This window comes from Anopheles stephensi, chromosome 2 (assembly GCF_013141755.1).
Source record: "Anopheles stephensi strain Indian chromosome 2, UCI_ANSTEP_V1.0, whole genome shotgun sequence".
NCBI classification, from domain to species: Eukaryota; Metazoa; Arthropoda; class Insecta; order Diptera; family Culicidae; genus Anopheles; species Anopheles stephensi.
This window is the reverse complement of record NC_050202.1, coordinates 55,433,828-55,458,958: the sequence shown is the minus strand read 5'-3', so window position 1 is coordinate 55,458,958 and position 25,131 is coordinate 55,433,828. Positions and strand designations below refer to the sequence as shown.

Genomic DNA, 25,131 nt, shown 5'->3' with positions numbered 1-25,131 from the left:
AGGGAAGCAAAGGGAAGCTCAAGCGAAAGTATTCCACCTTGCATCGGTGGGCTAGCACAAGCATTCTAATGCCCTCAAAAAAACATATGGCTAAGAGAAAGGATCACGCTGGATAGATGGAGGTTACACTCACGAAAAAACAACCCCCCGAAGCCTTCCTTCACCCCCACCAGCACCTCCCAGCATCCCATTCCCCCCGTTTCTGTTCGACCTATGCAATCGGAAAGCAGATGCACCATGCGCAATAATCCACCTCAATAGCTGCAGCTGATTGTACCACGACGACACGATCACGCTGACACGGAGGATCATGTGAGTCATCATACGACCGCTTGGGTGGGGGTGTGCTTCGCTGCACGTTATGCTTTTTCGTTATGCGAAACGCGCGTCTTCGGCGTGTGTTTGATAATGGCGTACGATGAGCGGCACACGATGCTGCTGCACCAGAAGATGAGTATGCTCCGTGGCGCAGTGCCCGTGGCATGGTGGTGGCATTCGGCGTCTTCGTGTTCTCGGCCGACGAATCTCGGTACCCACGGTCGGGTAACCCTCCCCGTGGAAAATGCGCCCCCCTCGACGTGAGGAGGAGGAGGGATTTTGGTTCGGTGAGTACACAGCGAACGAAAGGGGATGCCCGTGATCTTACTCGGCACGGTACAGTACCGAATCGTCGAAAATTACACCCGCCGGAATCCGGCCGTTGAGCTTTTCGAGTATAAAAGTGAAGCGAACCGTTGATTTGAATATCATTCCACCGACGAACACGGTTCGGGTCGTGTTTTTTGAGATAGGATCGTCGCCGTAGCCGTCGTAGTTGTTGAACCGTTGTTCATCAGGACCTTTTTCGGGCCCGCCGGACGCGATACAGGCAGTCAGTCACCCAGTGAAGGTCAGTTTTAATTGCGGTGAACATCCAAACAGTGCATACTGGCTTTTTAGGTTACGAAAAGTGAATAAAAGTTTTGAGAGTGATTGAGTGAAGTTATTTTTTGAAGAACGAACTGAAGAAAAGCAAAAGCTTTCTAAACCATACATACTAGTGCCAGTGATATGGTTGAGGACTAAGTGATGTGATATCCCGAATTCTCCCCTGACAAATGCTATTCAGTGTTTTCTCTTTAGATTACTTTAATAAATCGCTTAAAAAATTTACAGACTTCTTTAAAAGTTTTTAAATTACTCTTGACGATCTTGAGTGCTTTTGTTGAGCGTTCATTTGTTCTGAGAGCTTCGGATCATTCCTTGGAAATTACACCCGTCTTGGTCTAGTCTTTGCCTGCCATTTTCGGCTTCTTCGTTCGAGAGGACCTTCAGGAATGGCGCCAGTACCAAAGGGGCACCGAATCGCTTAAATTGAATTTAATATTTTATGAGAATTAATAACAGCTTTGTAAATTAGGTCCACTTCAAAAATTTGCTCTCATTCGTAGCTCAATTTAAAATCACTCAAGTAGTTAAACTAATTCAATTTTGTCCCAAAAGCAATTTCCACTCATTTCCTGTAGCTCGTATGATAAATCTCCACTTTATGACAATCGAGCATTATGAGCTATGCTAGAACATACAGAAACGGTAACAGCAAAAAACTAAACAGCCGAATGCATAATTATCCACCTCACAGTCTAATTCTCGCCATCGCAACATGGACAACATGCACTGGACAAATGATTCTCATTAGAGTATCTTAATTAAAATCAGTTGTATTCAAATCAGTCGCTGTCAGATTGCGGCGATTGCGGCGAGTCTCATCGACCTTTTCCTTCATCATCTTCAGTGCGATTATCCAAAATCTGTATTAGCTGCTGATCAGCGCCCTCTAACCTTCGGCATCCCGAGCCTCGGCTCGATCGGCTCGATCTACAGGCCGAGATATCTCGGTGACAAGATCTTGCAATTGCGGTTGATTGATGAGGCTTTCCAAAAAATACAAAACCTCTACACTAAAATTGAATCGAACCAATGCGGCGAGCATAATGATGCCCTCAAGGTGTACGGGGTTTTGTTTTTTCGCTCCAATCTCTCTTTCTTTTGCACAAATCTGCCTAGTTCCCGGTGTTCTCCACTTACAAGAGGAGTTGTTTTTATAGCACTACGCTGTCCAGCCAGAAAGACGATTCCACTGTGGCTGTGAGAGCTAATTCCACATAATCCCATTACCACCGCCAAACAAGTGGCATCGCGGAGAGTGTCATCCGTCGGACATTTGGCTTAATTGGTTTGATGTCATCAGCATGATTAACCTCCGGCTCCATCACGAACGGCGCCCGGATCACGCGGGTCGCCATTCTCCCAAGGTGTCACCACTCGCGGCTTCTTCGCTAATAAAACCACAATCTAATTATTTCACTCGCCAGCACCGAACGTCATCCGTCCGCGGAAAAGGGGCAGCCAGCGGTGTTAGGCGATGCATCGGCACGCGCCTCCGAACCGGGAAACCAATGGTCCACAGCGAAAGATAACTCAATCTGACAGCATAATTGCATTCTTCGCTGCTTGCCGTTGTTTTAGCCTTTTTTGCCGTTGTTGTCGTTGTTCAAAACACCTCGGCAAAAGATGCACAGCCCGCTCGGGCATTGTGTAAATCGATGTGCAGTACGGGATCGATGCTGGATCGCCGAGCGTCCGGAGCACTTGCATAAGTCCGGCAATAATTTCGTTGCACCTCGCACGACGCACGAAAGCATCGTGATGCAGCAACGCGGTGCACCACCGGTGCAATCATCATCGATTCGCTTCTTCTGTTTTTTTTGCCCGATCGGACGGATGGCCACCCGGTCGAATTCGTACCCCCGCGTGCACAATGATTATGTAAAACAAAAAAAAACAAGGGAGATGCGAATGCCATAAACCAAACCACCGCAAAACAATCGATTTGCACCGACGGCTTACGTCTCACGCGCCAATTCCGGCAGATGAAGCGCGACCGATCGTAAATATTGAACGCATAATGGGCTACCGGTTTTTTGTGTTTCTGCTGCACCGATCGATCGGCAGACAATGTAGCTACGGCGAGTCGAAGATCGCACAGTCTCCATCCTCATCTAACGCAACGTTTCCGATTCTGTTTTGTTTCCTCTTTGCAGGGTTCACTTTGGTTGGAACAGAACCGATTCTAGCAGTAGAAGAATGATGGTCTTCCATCGCAACCGGGCAGTCGCCCTCGTGGTGCTGGTGTGCTCTGCCGTCCTTGTGCCGGCTCGTGCCTCGACCAGCTTGGCCAAGCGTGAGGCACCGCTTCTGCCGAGCGGTAGCTATCTGCCACCGTCGGGCGGTGCTGGCGGATATCCGGCGGCGCAGACTCCTTCCTCAAGCTACGGTGCGCCGACTGGTGGTGCTGGAAGCTGGAGCGGTAACGGCAATGGAGGCCGTGGACACTCCAACAATGGTGGTGGTCAATCGTTCGGTGGCCCCTCGGCTCCTTCCCAGTCGTACGGTGCTCCTAGCTTCGGTGGCCCATCTGCCGGCGGTTTCGGAGGACACAGCTCGGGAGGATTCGGTGGACAAGGTGGAAATGGCAATGGAAACGGTAACGGATACTCGAGCGGACGTCCGTCAAGCCAGTATGGACCACCGCAGCAGCAGCAGCAGCAGCAGCAGCAATCGTTCCGTCCACCATCCACTAGTTACGGAGTTCCGGCCGCACCTTCGCAGTCTTACGGTGCTCCGTCGCAGCAGCAGGGCAACGGCGGCAACGGTGGATATTCTAGCGGACGTCCCTCGAGCCAATACGGAGCTCCTTCGCAGTCGAACGGAAATGGCTTTGGAAGCGGTCGTCCCTCGTCAAGCTATGGTGCGCCAAGCCGTCCCTCGTCTCAGTACGGTGCTCCATCGGCTGGAAACGGCAATGGATACTCTGGCAATGGAAACGGACGTAGCTACAGCAATGGAAACGGCCACAGCAATGGCAATGGCAACGGTAACAATGGATACTCTCGTGGACCAGCTCGTCAACCGTCGCAGCAGTACGGAGCTCCGGCTCAGACTCCCTCGTCTCAATATGGAGCCCCAGCTCAGACCCCGTCCAGCCAGTATGGTGCCCCCGCCCAGCAGCCTTCTAGCCAGTATGGTGCCCCAGCTCAGACCCCGTCCAGCCAGTACGGAGCTCCAGCTCAGCAGCCTTCTAGCCAGTATGGTGCCCCAGCGCAGCAGCCTTCTAGCCAGTATGGTGCCCCAGCTCAGACTCCCTCGTCTCAGTACGGTGCCCCTGCTCAGACCCCGTCCAGCCAGTATGGAGCCCCTGCTCCATCGCGCCCATCGCAGCAGTATGGAGCTCCCGCTCAGACTCCCTCCTCTCAGTACGGTGCCCCAGCTCAGACCCCATCCAGCCAATACGGAGCCCCAGCTCAGACCCCATCCAGCCAATACGGAGCCCCAGCTCAGACCCCATCCAGCCAGTATGGAGCACCTGCTCCATCGCGCCCATCCCAACAGTACGGAGCACCAGCTCAGACTCCTTCGCGTCCGTCGCAGCAATACGGAGCCCCAGCCCAAACCCCATCCTCTCAGTACGGAGCCCCAGCTCAGACTCCCTCGTCCCAGTACGGAGCCCCAGCCCAGACTCCATCTTCCCAGTACGGAGCCCCAGCTCAAACTCCCTCTAGCCAGTACGGTGCACCTGCTCCATCGCGCCCATCGCAGCAGTACGGAGCCCCAGCCCAAACCCCGTCCTCGCAGTACGGAGCCCCAGCCCAAACCCCATCCTCTCAGTACGGAGCCCCAGCTCAAACTCCATCCAGCCAGTACGGTGCGCCCGCCCAGCAGCCTTCCAGCCAGTACGGTGCCCCAAGCTTCGGCTCGACCGGTGGTTCCTCTTTCGGAGGCAACGGTAACGTCGGTGGTAGCTACCAGGTAAGCTCGACCGGCAACGGATTCTCGCAGGCTTCCTTCTCGGCCAGCAGCTTCTCGTCGAACGGACGCAACTCACAGTCGGCCGGCGGATACAGCTCGGGTGGTCCGTCGCACTCGTCCGGTGGCTACAGCTCCGGTGGCCCATCGCAGGTTCCGGCCACACTGCCCCAGTCGTACGCATCCAACGGTGGCTACAACTACTAAAGCAAAACACACCACACCACAGTGTAACCCATGACCACTGCCAAACCGGACACGAACACTGCGAAACGGATTCTGAACGGAACATAATTGTAAACACGTGCCTTATTTAAGATAACTTATAGTTTACCCACCTGTGTTCTTCCACCACACGCGGTTGCTAGCCGCGTGGACGATACACGGAAGTTACCCAAAACAACCGTCGCACACAAAACAACATTCCATGAGAGCTTCAACAATGGCGCGCACACTGTCAAACGACTGATGCGTGTGACAGCTGTCAAACGATAGTGAACGATTTTCAAACTGACTGTTACGGGGCTTTGTTACCAACCGCGTTTTTCGAACCCAACATTCGCAAATTATTACGCATCAACGAGAGTGAGTGCGACGGTTTTTGTACCATTACTTAAATTATTACACCTTGTTCAATGTTGACTTCATTTTTAAACGTCGTTATTCGTACACCGCCCACGATGCGAAGCGGATTGTTAGTGCTATTTGAACGAACGAGCGGATGAAACGGGCCAAAACCGGATGCAGAAGCAGCAACGGCAGACAATGGTATCAGTGAACAGTGACTTCCGATGTGCACAATTTCTTCACCATCACGATCAGATTAAAAAGCGCGTCCGTGCGAAGTTTGTCCAAAATTTTTGTCTTGCAAAATTGTGGATCAAGCTCCGTGCCTGCTCGAAACCTGGAGACGTCGCTTTCACGGAAGCACAGGGATATGCATTGTCTGCGTAGGGCAGCATTACGGGGGTTTGGCGACCGTGAGCAATGGAAAAACTCGATACGTATATCAAGCGATTGAACAAAAAAAGGCTATGGCAGGCCTTCGAACGAAATAAAGTGTAATCATCGTTTGACTCTTTTCCTCAAAAAAAAAACCCCCCCGTTTACTGCTCAATTCACTCACCGATGACCCAAATTATGTGGCATGATTCGGTAATAAGAACTTTGGTCCTCCTGCTCGGGGCTCATTTGCACCGTTCGTTCGTTCGTCTGGGTCGAGCGCTTCGCTTCGTACCACGCGTTTCACGAACGATGACGCAACGAGACACCGTAATGTGGCCCTTGGCGCACTACGGAATTCAGGTGAATTATGTACCACTCGGCAGTGTACTCTGTTGCGGAAGTATCGCGGACAACGCCACCACCACGAGGAACCGCAAGAGGGTAAACATTATTGCACCCTTTACGAGCACTCCAGCTTCTTCGGTACACCGAACGAGACGTAAGCAGATTCCGTGGAGCGCACGCCTGCACGCCGGAAGTGCTGACGTAAGGCCATCGCTACCATCCAACAGTCCACCGAAAAGGTCAAAGAAAGTGAACTTTAGCTTTTGATGCGCGTTGTAGCGTCGGTAAGTTTAGCTGGACGGTGCTGGAAACGGGAGATATACATGCTTTTTTATGTTGAGCAGCCACGGGAACGGTTTCACTGAGCGCTTATTAAATATTTGCCCAGTTTCGAGCGTTTCATTTTGTGGCCCACAGGGCTAATCACCTTCGATTGCGCGGTGTCATAAGAGGTCATTGCATGGCCATAACGCACAATTGGTGGGTAATGGGTTGTGCGATGTCGATTTATCGTAGGTTCAGACTGCAACCATTATGACTTCATTGCCCAGGCAGTGGAATGAGCTCTCAGTGCCGTATGGGCTTTCTAGGAATGCTGGTTCGTGATCGTATCATTAAGCATATGGCAGACTGTTCTTGTAACCGACCAAAAAGGAAAGAATTACTCAGAATCTGCTGGGAGTACATTAGCAAACAACATTTTCCAGCAGCTTATCAAATATTTAAAAATTCACTCAGAAAAAAACAACGACTCCCGCAAAGCCGTAACCCGATGTGTTAGCTACTGGCTACCGGTTGATGTAATTTGCGCATTGTTTTACAAGACCGTCATGATCGCGACACAACCAAAGCTCCGGTACTGACTCCACAAACAAACGGCCGGTTGCAGTTTCGTGGGTAGATTAGGGTGCAGATAATTTGAAGTACAACACATCACCAGAACACAATTGGAGCTTAGGTTTTTGGTGCAAACAAGTTTCTCCAGCTGATGCAGACCGGGTCGGGCACGAACCCAGTGGAATTTCTCAGTCGTCTCTGCTGACACAACTGGATGGCGCATGTAAATGAGGTTATTCATACCCAATTCGCATGATGTGGTAGAAAGCGCATCTTTTACTGCAACACCGCGGTGCAGCTTCAAGCATGCAAGTCACCTCTGCACGATCTCCCGACGATCGCATGTGGGTAAAAATAGACATCAGCACGATGGAAAGGTGAGTTGATGCGTTTCATGTAACATCCACAGCATACTGGAAGCGAATGTAATCTAGTTCACCTAGCAACGCTTATGCCTGACGTAGCTATCTCTCGCTCTCGCTCTCTCTCTCTTCATCACTTTGCAAAAGTGAAATGAAGATCTCGGGGTGATGCTGCCCATTCACACATCCGTTACGCTTTTCACAGGCTCAAAATAGACAATCCAGCCTCCCCCCGCCTGAACGGCATGGAAAGGGAGTTGCGCGAGTACTGCCTTTTTCTCGATTAACCATTCGCGACTACGTACGCGATTCGATGCGAAAAAGTGAATGGGAATGATGGTGAACGCGCTCGTGAAGCGCTCGTCCGCAGTAGGTCACGCTCGATCCTCCAAGTGTGCTATTGACCGTGAACTGCACGTGCGTGCGTATGGTTTTTTTTTTGTTCTTTGGGTGCTGGAAGATGGGCACAGATCGGTCGCTCTCGAGGAAGCTGGATCATGTAGATCCATTAAGCTTTTTAAGGTGGCCTTTTAAGAGCGCAAGGGGTCTTAACCAGAGTGCGTGGGGTGGGTTTTCGAGTCCTATGACAGGTCTATTATGTTCTCAATTGGAGTGATGATATTTAGTATTTCTATTTTAAAGTCGGTATTTACACGAGGATTTAATAAGTCTGGGGGAGTGACCATTACACAGTGACCATTACGACCAAATTTCAACAACACGTTACAAAATCGACCCCAAAAATTACAATCGCCCCCCGAAATCGCTTACCATTTTCTATAATCGAGACAGTATTTATCCACATGTAACGCCATCACGCTTAACGATCGCGAATTATCGAGCGAATGAATGAAAAAACGATTTTGTTTTTCTTTGTCCCACAATCAAATTCACAGGCCCGCGTGAACCGGTATCAACCAACATTTATTAACCACAGACAATTCTTTACTGGACTGGCATCGGGTTCAGCCCTACAGCCCGCCCGCCACATCTGTATGTCGATCGATCATGATGTTATTTTTCACACACATTCCCCACGTTTTGTTTTCACTCAGTCCGATCTAGGTTGTTTAATGCTTTTGCTTGTTTTGTTTTCCTTCCTTTCATTGTTAGTTTTCTACATATACATAATGTGTGTGTGTGTGTTTTGTTTGTTTGTATAATTAGCTTATGGTCTAGTAAAATACATGTACATCTAGTATTTGGGATTTTTTCTATAGATCTCTCTCTCTCTCTCTCTCTCGATCTCTTTTCTTTTGTTTCTGGGAGCGTGTTTCGAACTTGATTTGACTATTTGTTTTGTTAAATGCTTTTTCCATTCGTTCGATAGGTTTGAAGCCGTTTTTAATAACAACTCTTGTTTTTTACTATTTTAAACGCATGTTTTGAGGGAGGGAGTTGAAACAAACAAGGTAATTCGGTTTGCATTGGGGGAAATATGCTAAATAAAATTGTGAAAATATTTTGCTACCTGTTTTTGCATAGACTTTGTCAGATTTTGTAGAGGGTTTTCCTTCTTGAAGCTCTCGGATATCGGTTGATATGTATGAGTTGTTTTTTGTTTTCCTTTCTCCCCACTCCAACTTAATACAGTGACCAGTTCTATGATCTCATCTGCTCTGCTCGTACCTCAAGCGCGTGTGTCGTAGGTTTCTAAACGCTTTGGTTCGGTTTCACCCTAATGCTCTAATTGTACAGTGTTGCTGTCTTGTTTTCGTGGTTCGTTTCTTTCGGGATAGAACTCTCTGACCTTGCCTGTATCGACAGTATTTAACAGTGTATGTATATGCTAGTATTTATGTATATGCACGATATGTATCGATTGCCCGTATGTCTTTTTCCTCTTCCAGCCAACCGGATGGAGGCTCCCATTAACCCATTAACAACGATTATGAGTAGTTTTTGTTTTCTTTAGTTGTACCTGTCCAATTCATTTTTCCCCTCCTCGTTTTTTGCTTTTTGCAATAAGTATAGTTATACATTACAATATAGAGTTTTCTTTCTTTCTTGCTTTTATTCGGAATTTATAAGTCCACTCAGAGATATCAACAATTATAGCGCAATAGTTTCTTTTGCCAAACAAATATATTCCATTGAGGCTCTCTTTATTGCTCGGGTGTTTCGCGTAGGGTGTTTTTCAAACGCTACGCAACCCGCCAGCGCAATCAAATGTATGCAATCGGCCTAAGTTTAAGAGTAGCACAGCTAAGAACAACTTTAGTAACATTTTTTCGGGGGTTTGGTATTTGTTTTTTTTTTGCTGTATTTTACTAGAACTTTTGTTTGCTGTTCAACAATCTAACTGGTCAGTATATGTGTCGGTGTATTTCTGTGAATCTTTTAATTTTAAAACGTTCCCAGCCAGTAAGCTAGTAAATCGCATCGATTAAGCGGCGGTGAACAAGGAATCAGGATAGCTTGCTGAACATTTCAGGGTGCAAAAATCGACGAGCAGCAACGACACGCATTCAACGTTCACGTAAAGAGCCGGCACAAGATTAACAAGATGAAGCACACGGATATAGTGAGGCGAACAATGGCAACTAAAAATCCGATTCCGGGAAAATATTTGCAAAAAAGAAAAGACTGTTGCGGTTGACGCTTTTTTTTCTTTTGAATTTCTTTTTTTTTTTTTTTTGGTTACAACCTCGAAACACAACACACCGATCGGGCCCGCGGCACCAAGAGGGTGGTGGGCACATCTCTAACCCTATCAAAATTCCACCAACGTTTTGGGTGGGGGGAAGGGTGGGGGGAGGCACATCAATAGAACGATTCGGTAGAATGGTACTACAGCTCCGGAGTGTTTGGATAGTTAATGCTTAATTGTTTAAACTTCCACCGAAAGCAACAGTATTGTCGTCCCTGTACCACCGAACACGCTGAAAGGGAAATACGCATCCTAACTGTGATGGGATGGAAATAGGGTAGGGTGGCGAAGTGTTTTTCACGGCTGGAAGGACACGATTGATATGTGTGTGTGTGTAGTTTCCCTCTCTCGATCAAAACCCTAAATCGCCTTGACCCTCTACTGTAGCCTGGCTTTGTAGCCTGGTTTGAAAAAAGTGTGTTAAGAAACTCTACCCACGGCTTGCAGAAGCCTAGTAACACTCGTTTGATAACACAACACGCGTTCTACTACAGTAAGTATGGTTGCCGAACCATTTTGTTCCTAGTGGGGCTTTATCTGTGTGTTGCGTGATTTCTGGTTTATACATCTACGCATTCGAAATCTAAGTTTTTTTGTTTCTTTCTTTTCAGCAGACTTTTATGTATATTTTTTTATACTTTTCTTTAATGTATATATGTATAGATGTGTGTATATATATATTTATATTTTTTTCCTAGTTTATATCATCGATATGCTCCTTCAGTGAAGTTGTTCGTACGAGTTAATGATATGTTCGTTCCGCTCTGTCTCTCTGGGACTTAACTATCAGTTCTATAGGTTGTTCTTTTTTTCTTTTTTGGTTGTGTTTCTCTCTTCTTCTACTCTTTTTAGTTTGCTCCAGTCACACACGGCATGGCTTTTACTAGTTCTCTTTCCATTTCCATTTTTTTCCTGTTCGACTAAACTCTTCTAACAACAGCTTAACAAGAATATTTTTTTAAAATAAAAATACAGAGTACCGCGAGGTTTTTCGACGCTTTCCCAGATGTTTTCGGTTCCGTCTCAAGGTTTACCGACTTATTCTCACTTATTTTCGAGTCCGTCTCAAGGAGTTTCGAATATTACTTCTCATCTCTTTTTAAAATGAAACAAAAACTTGTGGAGACAAATAAAAATCGTTTAATAATTTGAGAAAAAACGGCAGTTTAATATCTTTATATCATTTTTGTAGATTTTTAAACATACTTTCAATTTTGCTTGCTCTGGACAGAAATTTCCAGGTTGTAAAATAGTCTTGAACGCATATTTAGGAGCAACTTCCCTTTTTTTAGTACAAAACATGTTTAACAATAAATTAATTAATAGAAGATTTTTTTATAATATTTGAGAAAATGGGAAAGCGTCGAAAAACCTCGTAATATCCTATAAACATTCTGAGAAAATTAAATTAAACGAATGCAAAAAATATTTAAGTAAACTGAGATTTTCTGCTAGTTTTGAAACAGTTTGTTTAATTTTCCACTTTCACTGTCTCTAGCACCTTTGTAGTTTGTAACGTTTGCTGTACTTCCCCCCCGTCCGTATAGCACTTGTAGCAACTGATTGCTGATTTCGAATGTTTAAAGCTTGTCCTTCTCGTCTCAACAAATTAAGCGTATATCAGTAACATAAACATTCAGTTATACCTTTCCCCAACTTTCAACATTCCTATCTACTCTTGTCCAACAAAGAAAAGTTAGTAAAACAAAAGCAACAAAGCAAAACTAACTGACTTGCGGTACCTTCAATCAAAATCTTCAACATGTCATTAAACTTTGCTATGCATCAACCATTCATTCACCTGCTTCACAGTTGTCCTCGCCCGCACCATCTCCTCAGGATGTGGCCATTTAACCAACTAACAGTTATAGGTAAGTATAATCATTACTAGCTTTTGTTTCTTGTGTGTTTTTTGTTTCGTTTAGTAGTATGTGTTTTGTCGTCTCCTTCTGCCACCGTACTTGATATGTATTGGTTGCTTTGATGAACATTTCCATCCTAGGGTTTTTTGTTTTGTTTTTTTTTTATTATTTACTCGTCTTTTCTTCCTCTTCTTCCTCTTCCTTCTCTTTGCTTCTATTGATTTGATTTGATATGTATTCGTTACTTGCTTCTGTCTTTTTCCCTTTCTTCTTTCTTTGCCCAACTTTTCGTTCTAGTTACTTTCGCTTACCTTGCGCACCACTTACCTTATGTATATGTATAGTTTTAATACTACTTCACCACCGTACCGTACTTGATATGTATGTTTTGCTGATAATTCGTCACTTGATGCGATTCACACCACGGGTGGAGAACATGCCTCCGAATACTGCATGCAGATAATAAAGTCGATTTCGTTCCTTGTTGCCTACCGCTGAGCTGTTCAGTCGAACCGAACGCCGGCGCCGGTGGGTGCGTTTCAAAAGGCCGTATGCGCCTGAGCCGGTCCGGTGCCGGGGATGACACTGCCCGGGGCCGCGACACCGCCACCTCCGCCCGCGGATTGTTGCATCTGTCGCTGGGCCTCGACCACCGGCAGATCGTCGTCCGGCTCGAGGGCCGGATTTATTCGCCCGTTGCGTTCGTCCTTGCCGACCATGGTGGCCGCACCGTACATGCGCGTCATACCACCGGCCATTACCGAGAGCTGTGAGGGAAGAATCAGGACAGAGTGGGTTTATTTAATGGAACATGAAAAGGAAATCGAGCTTTACCTGTTCGCCCGAATCGGATGGTTCTCCGACGCGGTGCAACTCTTCGGGGATGTTCACCACGCAGCGGAAGTAGTCGTAGTGTGGTGCCAATCGGCCCGATTCAAATACCCACCTGGTAGAGAAAAGGGACACATTACAAATCAATATCATGATAGCAAGTCGTTACCAAAGCGAACATACTTTGTCCACCAGGACACTCCGATCAGCGTGATCAGGCTCATCATCATGGCCATCGTTCGGAAGGGGAACATCTGTGTGCTGGTTTCCTCGTTGTAGCCGGGATAGTGGATCAGGGCGGGCAGACCAAGCATCGCTTCACCGCCGGACAGACGCACCATGAACGCGATTATGTACGCTGCCAAGCTGCCGTACGTGTTGCAATGATGCTTGAAGTGAACTACCATCAGCAGCTGTTTGGTGGGAAGGAGGTGACGAATTAAGTCTTAACAATAGAGAGTATAATGCGTGAGGCATTTGAACTTGATTGGAATTTTGATCATTCAATCTCCTAAATTTTAAACTAAGACTGAAGTTCGTTGTTAGGTAGATTTTTTTTTTAAATTTATTGTTAGTTTGCTCAGGTCGTAAACTTTTAGATGATTTTTTTAATTTAATTTAAAATACCATAAATAAACTCCTATTCACATCATCATTAAAAGAAGCTGCAACCGCCTATAATTCCAAATCATATATTAAAAATATTTTGAGTAACTTAAATACTTCAAAAATAATCGTAACAAATATTTGCTTCTAGCCATATTTGCTATGGTTTCCAGGAAAAAAAAGAACTCCTAACAATCCATGATGCGCATTTTCATAATATGGAAATCAAATCACCGACCATCAAAAATGAGCGATCACTTCCTTAAGGTATCAAATTCTCAATCACAACCACACTACTAACTTTGCTTTTTTCTTTGGTACAACTTACCTGCGGGAAGAGAATACAGTAGACCAGGTCGGAACACATCGACCTGCGCACCGTGAAGCACCGAGCGAACCGAGCGAGCCAAAGGAAAGGAAAAAAGGATAATTTTGATAAATGGTTCAATCTATCTACCGTCGCTCCGGACCAGAAAACGATTGGCACAAGTAAAAGGTTGGAAGCAGACGGCCCCGACCGACCCACTGTCGTTGGAGAACCATGGTACAACACTCGATAGTGAAGCGCACAAAAGAATGGTCCTTCTTCGCTGGTGAGCGAAAGTGTTAACGAGTGGTTGGAAAATCGACCGATTTGGATTTCCATCAGTATTCCCCAAGAACGAAAGCTCCAACCAGAAGAAATCCCATCGTCGTCGTCGTGATTGTTCTCACCGGCAAGTGCTCGACGGGACGGGTCACATATCACTTACATCGTGGGAATGGTTACGACGAATGGCAGTTAACAGATTTGTAACCGGAGCAGTGCATTCAAACTGGCAACATTGTACCATTGTATCATCTGTCTCTGGCTATATTAATCGACCATCGTAACCTAGCATTCACCCTGGAAATGGAAATGGATCTGACACACACACGCACACGCACACACTTACCAAAGTCCATAGATCGAGGGTATGGTGAGCGCCATTATGGTGGACAGAATGCCGACGACCAGAATAGACACACGCATGACCCAGATAATCTCCATCTCGGAGGCACGCTGCCGGAAGATCAGCCTGTACACGTTGCGGGCAAACATGGAGGAAGCGGACAGTACCGATGAGTCGGCCGAGGACATTACGGCGGCCGAGACGGCACCGAGCCCAAAGAACGACACAAAGTCCGGCGTCAGATATTGGAGGACCATCGGCAGTATCATGCTCGTTTCCTGCGTCGTCAGTGGCCACGGGCCCTTGTAGTCCGTCTCGTTCCAGGCTGCACAGAGATATAGGTTGAGGAGTTATTGTTTCAGGCCGGTTCTGGGTCGAACAGTTCACTTACGAGTAGCCTTGGCGATGGCACCGATAAGCACGGGCGGGATAGCCATCAGGATGCATCCGAACGCTGCTACGTACGAAAGGATTTGAGCTCGGCCAGCTGTTTTGCTGGAAAGCACACGCTGGAAGTATACCTACCGAAGTTGCGAGGAGCATAAATATTAGCTATTCTGACGCCCATCACCACGTCCACTCACCTGCCAGGGAATGCCGCCGAATATGAGCAGCAGTCCATAGTCCAGATAGAACCAGGTGTAGCCCTCGCCGATCTCACCAATCCAGTCGACGTCCATCGACGACAGGCTCTTGACGTGGTCGTTGGCCCACGCAAACGGGATGCACATCCACAGCCCGATGAAGATACAGAACAGCTGTATCACGTCCGTGTACGCCACGGAGTACAACCCACCGAACAGGGTGTAGAACACGGCGATGCACGCCGACAGGATGACCGACGTCTCCTGCTCCATGTCGATGATCACCGACAGCGTGGCACCGAGCGCCGCCAAGATACCGGCCGCCCAGAACACCTCGCCGCAGAGTGCGGGCAGAAACAGCAAGCCGCCCATCCGCTCGCCGAAGCTGTCCTGCAGCGGATCCAGCATCGTGATGTAGCCCTGCTTTCGCATCGGGTTCGCGAAAAAGATGCCACCTGCAAAAAAGGACGAACGAACGAACGAACCGAAGGGGGTAAAGCTAACGTTTGGCGAGGCGAAGGTTTGAGACCTACCGAACACTAAACTGAGCGCATATCCGAACGGTGCCTGGCACCAGACCAGTCCGGACGTGTAGATTGCTTCCGCCGTGCCGTTGATGTAACCTCCGCCGACCCAAGTAGCTGGAAAATGGGGTGGAAGATAAGTGAAGCAATAAATAAATCAGACAAAATTGCGCTGCGGATAGAAGGCTCTCATCGGAGTCTCTCCAAACAGGCACTGTGATGCTACGATTGAGCATTATGGGTTGGGTGTGAATAGGGCTGTGGCTGCCGAGAATCCAAACTATCGATTCTTTGGCAAGTTTTTCTTCTTGTTTACTACTTCTAGCGAAAGATCTCAGCCTGCTAGTTCTTGCTTCCTATGACTTGATTTAACCCGTAGCAGGATAGTCAGTCCTACGTACATCTCTCTTTCCATTCCCACAACAATCCTAGTTCTTAGTCCTCCTCCAAATCTCTTTTCAATTTTTTCGTGAGTAGCAACTTTTTAGACAATTAAACGCTTCAATATTCTGAGTATTAAAATTGCAATAAATATATTGAAAACCATACAACATTAACTCAATTCCAATGTCTCTGACTGGATTCTCCTCATTCGGAATGCTCACCAATGTTTGGAGTATGTGATATCAAGCGGCGTCGGACTCCACACGACAGAACAGGAGCTCAAAGCCCATCGAGACCGGCTCCCCGTACGCAGGACTTGACTATCCAGTTACGGGTAAAATCAAGCCACAGAAAGCCAGAGCTGGCTGGCCAAGATATCAGAGTAAAATTGACACTCTATATAAACCAGGAATTGAAATTATATCTCTTCAAAGATTTAGCGTAAGTTGGGCAAAACTGTATTGAGGAAAAAACGGATTTAAAAGACAAAAATATAACGAATGCCTCAATGACTTCTACGCATGAGAAGATCTCTATGTATGCCAAGCATGTGGGATACATGGGCAAACTCTTCCGATCTTGTGACTGAATTGTTGCAGAAACAATTGTTAATCTTCAATGTAACTTGCTCTTTACCAAGAGCTCAGCAAGTAGTTCAGCACCAATGAAAACTAGATGAAACCCTTTTCCGACACACCCGGGACAAACATCCCGTAGCTGCGTTGACCTGTAAGCGGAAAAAGCGGATTAAACCCGCTTCTACAATAACTCGCACGAATGGTTATAATGGAAAGGAAATATTGTCATTGCGGAACACTATATACTGAGGATTAATAATGGATCTCATGGGGGGCCCAAAACCCAATCCCACATTGAGAATTCCAGACTCAAAACCCCTTTTCCCGGACAGAGTATATTTGATATGGGTTGAAGTGGCTTGAAAAACGTGAAGCTATCGAGAACAGAAAAATTTATGTTACCGATATAAAGTTGTAATGATTCTAGGGAGCTGTTCACCATTCTCGAAGTTTTATTTGGCTGTTTTACTAGGAACCGTGATATAGCGAGGCTGCGGTTTCTAGGATCAAACAGTAATTTCATCCAAATAATTCACTTTCAAAGCCAAGTAATCACCCAAAATGGAGTGTGTTAGTGCGGAACGGAATCTTATTAATAAAAGGCAACGTGCTACGTTACCCAACCACCATTACATCCAAAGCTCCAAAAACACTACCCAACTCAATGCATGATGTAACCGTTCGCCACCTCTTCCCGGACATCATCCCCAGACTCATCCTCGCTAGGGTGATTTATTGTGTGGCACCGATGAACTGTGGCACAGCTTCTGCTCATCGGAGCTAACGAAAGCAGATGGTATATGGCCGGTAAGGGGGCCGACCCGCTACTTACCGGTCATGGTGAAAATACCGACAAACAGACCGATCGAACGTCCGGCCAGCATGACTTCCTCCTCCGAATCATTTCCGGACTCCTTTTTCCTGCCCGCCCATATCCCGACCGCAAGGATCAAGATGTAGAACAGCACGATGCTGACAACGCCGGCGATATTAATCATCTTGGCTATGCTATTTTCGGCGCTACGCAGGCGAACGTGTTCCCGTTTCCAGCGACCGGACCGGAGACTGATCGGACCGAAGTCTCCCGTATGTCAGCTTAATCACAAACGTGATACCAGCACCGTCTTTTTTCTTTGTTGATGCCCGGATCGGACCAAGGCGTGCTCTTCGGCGCTAAGACGCAACTCCTTCCACCAGCACGTTGACGAACGTCCTTGACACTGGCGAGCGGGTGTTTCACTCTTCCGGACGCACTGCCTGGCGTAACATGGCCATTTTATTGTGTGTAAGTGTGCGAGTAAGCACTTTTGCTTTCCGGTGTCGGGGTGGTGGTGGGTTTTATTTATTTATGTCACACAGTCGTGCCAGGTCGGTGTCTTCTCCGGCGGGGTGGATCGGTTCCAGCGGCAGGTGTAACCTGAAACGATGAAGTGTTTGAAGGTAGGCGTTAGTTTGAACGGTGGTGTACCCGTAGCAGAGGTGGTGCAGTTTGACGGAATTAATTTAAGGAGTAGAGAATGGCCCGTGAAGACGTTACAGTATGGCGGAGATGTGTTGTGTATGAATTAAGCAAGTCATATCGCGAGGATAACTGGTAGCAAACTGTTACATGATTGTTTTTTAACCTGTTCGTATCAATATTTGAAACGAGTTATCTTATCTGCATTTCAAGAAGTGTTTTCCTTGAGTTCTTATGTAAGACTTGTTTTAGCTCGTAAGCTCCACTTGACGTTCTATGTATGGAGACGGACTTTTCTACCCTATTTTAATACTACTGGGGTGCAGTCAGGTGATAACGGCATCGATCTTCATACGACAAGAGCGGGGTTCAAATCACATCCAAACCGCCTTTCCGTAATACTTTGTCCCGTAGGGCTGACTACTTGGCTATGGGCTACGAGAAGAAGAAGATATTAAGCTTTGACTCAGGATTGATTTCTTAATTGAATTCTTGATTCACGAAAGGGTTGTTTTTCAAAATCTTTAACTAAATTTTATTATTTAAAACTAGGATTTTATTATCAGGTGAACCTTCTACATCGTGACTTATTCAAGGAGCAGGAACTTCAAACGCTTCTCAACTTATAATGAAGTATCCCACTTCATAAATTATCCCTATTCCTTGGGGTTCATAATATCATAATCTTCAGTCCTTGAATTTAATAAAACAACGTCAAATGCTATATTGTTTAACTTGGATATGAGGTTCTTAGATGATCCTTTGATATTATTACCTATATTACTCTCTCAACTCTATAAGCTCAACTATCTTGTATTTTTCCTTGACACTACCTCGAAAGGTCTCGGTCTGCCATTCCTGGCTTTCTACACTTAATGATACTACGTAGTTCGATAATCAGTCTTCACTACGGGAGAACGAGCTCAACTTTACAAGCTCGCTTTCTCATCTGGAAATGAGTGTGAAATATTCCTAAAGCCCATAAAAATCAAAGTGCAAAGACTAGTGTTGTAATGTAAAACGAAAAAATACCCACAACTTCTGTTACTTTCTCAGACCTGTACTGCTCAGTGAAGCCCAACTCTACATGCTCTCTTTCCTCATCAGGAAAATCTTCTTCCCAAATCCCACATAATCAAAGACTTTTAAAATATACTGTAATGTGATATGAAACATTACTCCACAATGTAACTCCATTATTAATATGCCCAAGAATTTATCGTACAAAGATTCAGCTCGGCACAGGGATCAGCACCTGATTGTGATTTTATTTTAGTTGCTTTACTTCATAATAAGGCTTTACTTCATTAGCAAAAACTCGTGTAACGAAAAATGAGAAGCAGTTTGAAACGCCAAAATAAAAAGTTTAACGAAGTGAAAATTGGTGCAGTAAAATCATTCACTGCCACAATCAATAGTTGTAAGATATTCAACAATTATAGCTCGTTATGCCACGCTTCATTTCAAAAATAAACTATCAGAAAAGATCCTTAATGATTATTAAGCGTGCTACATGGATGTCGAGATTAAACTGTATTAAAGATTCAATTTAATGTAAGCTTACTAGCAACCTCTCAACCACCACTCCCTAATTGCACCCCATTTCCACCCCAAACCGTGCCACTCGGGCACGAAATGCCTTAACTGTAATCACCACAAACCAAAAAAATCCATCCTTCACCAGCGCGGTTTACGCTTCAAATGGCTTATTGATTTTGAAAAATTTCCCCATAAAACTGTTTTCGGAACGTCGTTCGCCGACGTTTCTCAAGGTCCCCGACCACTTTTCTCCACACTCACACACACACACACGCTCGGCCGTGTAACGTTCGCCCACGTAGGAAAAAAGGATTTGAGCCCGTGAAAAGCGGTGGAGCTTTTCTTGTCTTATTTTCCAACTACGCCATCCAATACGACGATCATGATTTATGGTAACCGGTACTTGCCGAGCATGTTCTATCATCATCTGCCCCCGTGGGGGGATGGCGAGTATGGCGCAATCCTTACCAGCGCTCAAATAGCTCCCTTTAGGGGCACACGGATTTCAATGCATGCGGCAGGAGCATAATAAAATAGTTTGCTCACGGTGGCATTCAAATCACCCGTAGCTGGGGAGTATTGTGGTTTATTGTAATCGAGTGCATAGAATGGGGGTTTTTTGTGGAGCCACCTCCTATGGTCGCTAGAGACAGAGAAGCGAATTGAGAGAAGCGATATGGTAATGGGAGCTTAGTTTAGCAGCATGAGGGTGAAGCTAATACACGGCCACGGATAATTTTGAAGAATTCATGAATCAATTAAGTAGTTTCTTTATTATTTAGCGTACATTTTAGCGTCTATCGACTTGTATGGTTGAACTGGCTGCTACGAAACAACAGCGAACCATGTGTTGAGCATTTTAATTCAATCACATGCCTGTATTGAAGCACTGCCAAATGCATAATGGTGCATTTGATTGTTGCTGGGAGTACATACCTTTGCTTTGATACAGTGCCAAGATTGAGAGTCTCCATTGTAATGGTTTTCAGAATGATCAACAGTACTCGACCACTCTCAACAGAATCATCTAAAACAGATTAAGCACCAGCGCGCCTTTAAGACGCCGCAAGGACATTTGAAGGACGATGGAAGAATCCACAAACACAGAACCAAAAAGATGGCAACCAAATCTGCCACGACAGTTTTTATTAATAATTTGCTCGGGCCTGTCGGCGGCCTGCAGAAGCGATATCAGATAACATGCCATCATGTTATCCATTTTCACACCCAAATGTGAGGTACCCATTTTTATCCACAACCAAACAAGGATGGAATCAGGACAAACAAGTGCTGCATCTATTCACCGCCACCGACCGCGGGTCTAGCGATGGAAACAATTTGAAATTTAAATGAGTAAATCCACCCGATAGGGTAATGAGGAACGTTTCCTTTTTTCTACCGCTTCTCTAGGTGGTTCTTGCCGCGAGAGAGAGTGCTTTCATTGCGCATTTTAGCAATTTAGTTATCAACTTCCACCATGCTCTACTCCAACCGTAAGCTTGGGAAATGGTAGAATTTCCCTGTGTTTGCTGACACCCCGGGATGGAGCTGGAAACAAAAAAAAACAATCCGTCCGATGTTTTGTGAGTGACAGGATTTAACGGTGCTCGGTAATCGAAGACTATTCAATTTTAATGATTTCATCCAACTACGATCGGGGCCCGAACCCCCCGAACCGGGGTGTAAATGCTTATAAGAGGCGATATCTATAAATTGAATTTTCCATCGTGTACCATTGACGTGTATGTCTTTTCGAGGCGTCGTACGTGATGTTGACGTACTGAGCGAATAAATCTGAATCCCCGCGGCTTTTCTTAACCAATCGCGTACTGCTAAGTTTAACGCTAATTTCATTATGCTTACCGGGACGCACTCGTTACGGTGGTAAGTGATTGATTTGATCTGAAATATGAGCAGCGCAGCGATTCCATCAACCGGGACCGGGAAGCTCGGTACATCCGCTGCAATCTTATCTAGATCTGGTTGAATAATTCACCGCCCAAGTGATTGTCACTTGGTGCTACCGGTCTGATTGCTTGTTCCATTAGTGATAAGCACTAACGGTGGAGCTTTAGTTAAGAATGATATTTTTTAAGGTTGGTTTTTAGTTGTGTGTGCCGACCTAAAACTTTTTCAAAACGGGAAAACAAAGGGCAGAAAACAGGCACTTCAATTGAGTTAAACGTACTTAAAAAAGAACTATGAACCAGATAAAACTAAATTACATTCAAGGGACAATTCGAATCAGTTGCAACACAGGTCTTTCACAAGACAGAATCGGCTATGAAATCTCTTCCGGACGGTTTCCCGTCGCAAAAACTGACTATCTGGGCTATCTGCGTGGCGTGAATAAGTGTAGTATAAATTCCCCATTCTAGTTCGTTAAGGGCTAAATATTAAGTAGAGCTCAATTTTGTATGACTATAAAACAGAGAGAAATCCAATGAGCTTTTATTTCAAATAAATTAATGAACAATTTAGCAAAAGAAGCATTGACTACATGCCGACAGCCTAGAATTTCGTCAATCAATATAAGTAATTCAATGGTTGATCAATTCAAATTCACAAAACAAGCGTAATAATTTAGCTTGTACTATTGTTGTGCATTTAGCACCCGTCGGTGTCGAATCGAAAGTGCTTTACCGATGCTACAACACTCAATAGCATACATAATCCTGATCAATCTTCAAATCACATCCTAATAAAATAAATGTTTATTTAATGAATTAACTAACTACACACTCGTGTTTTAAATTAAAGCAGAACATAAATGAACAAGTCATAAAACATAACTGAAACATTGTCAATTTAAACCAATAAAAAATCATTGCAAACGTATAGTCAAGTGTTATAAAATCGTATTGTAAATGTTTTCTCTTGTACAATACAAAACCTGAAGGTTTCACTAAATTGCTTGTATAACCAGGCGCCTCCATTAGCTTGCTACTCCACACCAAGCACAAAATTCGACATTTACTAAACTCGTAATATTGATGCACTCAGTAAACAATAAATAAATCAGCACACCATTTGCGAACGAAAACCAAATCAAAGCTACACAAACAATAAACACCTTACACACAGTCCAGATGCCTCTTTGACCACCTTAGAAGATCCTTCGTAGTTGGCTAATTTTTGTGTTCCCCCACAAAAAACAGCCGAAAACATAACCACCGCTAACCAATAATTAAATTTTATTAGCCACTATTTATAACACACCGATGGACTGGCATGGCCCGCCGTACGGTGACATCGTTTTGCGTCCGCAAAATGGCGGAAAACGCCGATAGGATGGCGTCCGCGTGTGAACAGCGGGTTTGACAGCGCACAGCTAATGGTGCTCTATATATACAAACAACAAACATTAACATCCATGCCATGGTGTGGCCCACCATGGGTTTGTGAGGGCATTCTCACGAAACGCACCAGTGAGAGCAGATGAGCAGATCAAGCGAACGATAAATTCACCCAAAAAAAAAAGCGCTCACGCTTTTTTTCTCCGAGCTTTCCGAGGTACATTCGAATTTCAGAGAAACTTTGGATCATATGACGGAGTTAAGAGTAGGTAAGAGTGAGACAAGGATTTTCTCCCTCAAAGCGGAAATCTCTCTCTCTCTCTCTCTTTCTCTGTGTGTGCGTGTGTGGGAACACGAAGCTAGGAATTCGTGAGGGCGGTCAGTGAAAATGAAGCTTCCAACCATCACACTTAACCACGCACACGAATACATGTCCAACGGTCGTTTCGTACATGTATGACCGTTAAGCGCGCTTAGTGCGATCTAACCGTGTGACACAGGAATGAAAGGAAAGGCAACGGTTAGATGCCGAAGAGGTGCCCGATAGTAAAAGCTATTTCGGTTGAGCCGGTATTTGTAAGGCAGGCACGGACAGAAGGCTCAGTACCATGCCGCACATGCCCCAATGCACACAATCGATAAAACCAACACACACACACACACGCGGACGGCTTTTCCATTTCGGCGCACGTACGGCTGTGGCACGTCTTGTGTTTCCCCGAAAAAAAAAAACTCATTTACCCTGTGCAAATACTACTTTGTTTGTGCTTAATTGCAATGCTTCACAATTCCGCGGAGGTGATTCGTGACGGTAATGGAGCGAATGGGATGTCCCAGCTGAAGCTTAAAACGTAACGCAAATAGTGGTTCTCTAGCCTCGGTGATCCTGATGTTTACATCACATCGACTATGTGCAATATTGACTCATTAAGGGTAAGAGACTTAAAAGCGTGTAAAAGAACTTAAGATAAATTAATAATTAAGGAGAAAATTAAGAGTTTTCCTGAAGCAATTTTCACATAACACACAATCCAAGCAATCTGCGTCTTATTGTTGCCATGGCCCGAACAGCACATTCTCTTAAATAAGGACATACTTATATGACCCGAGAACCCCTGCAACATAGCAAGCCGTTTATTTATATATTTTTAAACACACACTAATTATAGTATAAAAAGCTAAATTAATAACTCTTGTAGAGCCAGCAATCATACAAAATTCTTCTCGATTCCAAGAAAGCTCCCCAAGACCTAAGAGGGTCTATCGGTTCGAGTGAGATGAGTTGAACAGGGCACCTCTAGTGAGAAGAGCCAGCTCGGACGTGAGAGTGAGACCCGACCGAAGGAATGTAAAGTAAGCGTTATGTAACGCAACCTTCACACACACACACACACATTCTAGAATCCTTTTTTTGCGTAAGCTTACCCGCCAGTTCTTGAAGATTTCCACTCCGCAAAGATGGGGAAGCTGCCAGCAAGCCCCTTGAGCAGACGAGCGAGCTACGGAAGGAGCAAAGAAACAAGCGCACCAGCAGCAGGACGATGATTACGCGTATGTAATCATACGCCACACAGAACCGTGCGTGCGAGCACAGCTAGTATCACAACGAATTTTTCGCTCCCGCAAGATGATCACTTTTAGCACATAAATTTTCACAACACACCGTAGCCTCTTGCGAAAGGCAAGGCAATAGCACAATTTCCACGTTCCACACTCTCTCGCGCGATGCACTGCTTTCACTGGGTAATTCGAGGAAGTGCCCGTGTAATTACGGGTCACCGTTTCGCTTCTAGTTAGGCAAACATGACGGACTCACTTGCGACACTGCCCAAAATGGCCGAAAGTTCGGCGAGAGTTCTACGGTACGATGTTTTGTGCACTAAATTACAAGGTGTGTGGGTTTGGTTGAAGGTCCTTCGGTCACAAACGCGATGCGCTTCACATACGTCTTACACGCAGCACTTGTGATTGTTTCTTGCCTTCTGATCTTTGGCTGCGAACAAGCGCGTTGGAATTTTTTGGGGAGTTCGATGGGGATGTGCTCGAACCTAAATGCAAATTGTATGAGCGTAGATGCGTGACTGCGTGTGTGTGTGCGTGTGTCTGCTGCAGATAGTCGTCCGCCCCAAACTGGGGAGTCCAAAAGTTCGCAGCTTGTGCGAAACAACAGGGAAACGGGGCTGCTAGTGCTAGCTGAGCTGATGTTGAACTCCGTTTGTACACTTTGCACGCTTTACTGACGATGGCACGGACAGCTGTCGCCCCACCGCAGGGATGTCTTCTGAGACGGAGAATTTCTTGTTCTGAAGCGTAGCCCGCACATGTGCCCACCACCGAGATGCACCAGGTTTTGCTGCTCCCTGTCACGCTGTCCCGAGGTCCCTTAGGGCGCCTGTCTACTCACTAGCTCGTACGACTGCGAACGCAAACGGTCCGATCCGGTTAGCATCAGAAACTGTACTCGGGTCAAGCGCTTTTCGCACCGTGCGCCGAACGTGGCGATACCCATGGAAAACGCTCAGCCGCTCTCTGCTCTCCTTTTGAAAGGGGGA

At 45.7% G+C, this 25,131-nt stretch overlaps 2 protein-coding genes across 2 annotated transcripts; one reads left to right on the top strand and one right to left on the bottom strand.

Moving 5' to 3' along the window:
* The first annotated feature begins 760 nt into the window (after positions 1–760).
* On the top strand, positions 761–5,942 carry LOC118502851 (pro-resilin). Its single transcript, XM_036035553.1, has 2 exons — positions 761–889; positions 3,084–5,942. Exon 2 carries the CDS (start codon positions 3,127–3,129, stop codon positions 5,050–5,052), a length of 1,926 nt encoding a protein of 641 aa, XP_035891446.1. The 5' UTR covers positions 761–889; positions 3,084–3,126; the 3' UTR covers positions 5,053–5,942.
* Positions 5,943–8,237: 2,295 nt separating this feature from the next.
* On the bottom strand, positions 8,238–25,042 carry LOC118502853 (high-affinity choline transporter 1). The gene is made up of 10 exons (XM_036035557.1): positions 24,005–25,042; positions 17,118–17,702; positions 15,333–15,440; positions 14,800–15,254; positions 14,607–14,736; positions 14,219–14,540; positions 13,612–13,654; positions 12,861–13,090; positions 12,681–12,792; positions 8,238–12,613 (listed from the first exon to the last, which is right to left on the bottom strand). Exons 2-10 carry the CDS (start codon positions 17,281–17,283, stop codon positions 12,386–12,388), a joined length of 1,794 nt encoding a protein of 597 aa, XP_035891450.1. The 5' UTR covers positions 17,284–17,702; positions 24,005–25,042; the 3' UTR covers positions 8,238–12,385.
* Between the last annotated feature and the right edge of the window lie 89 nt (positions 25,043–25,131).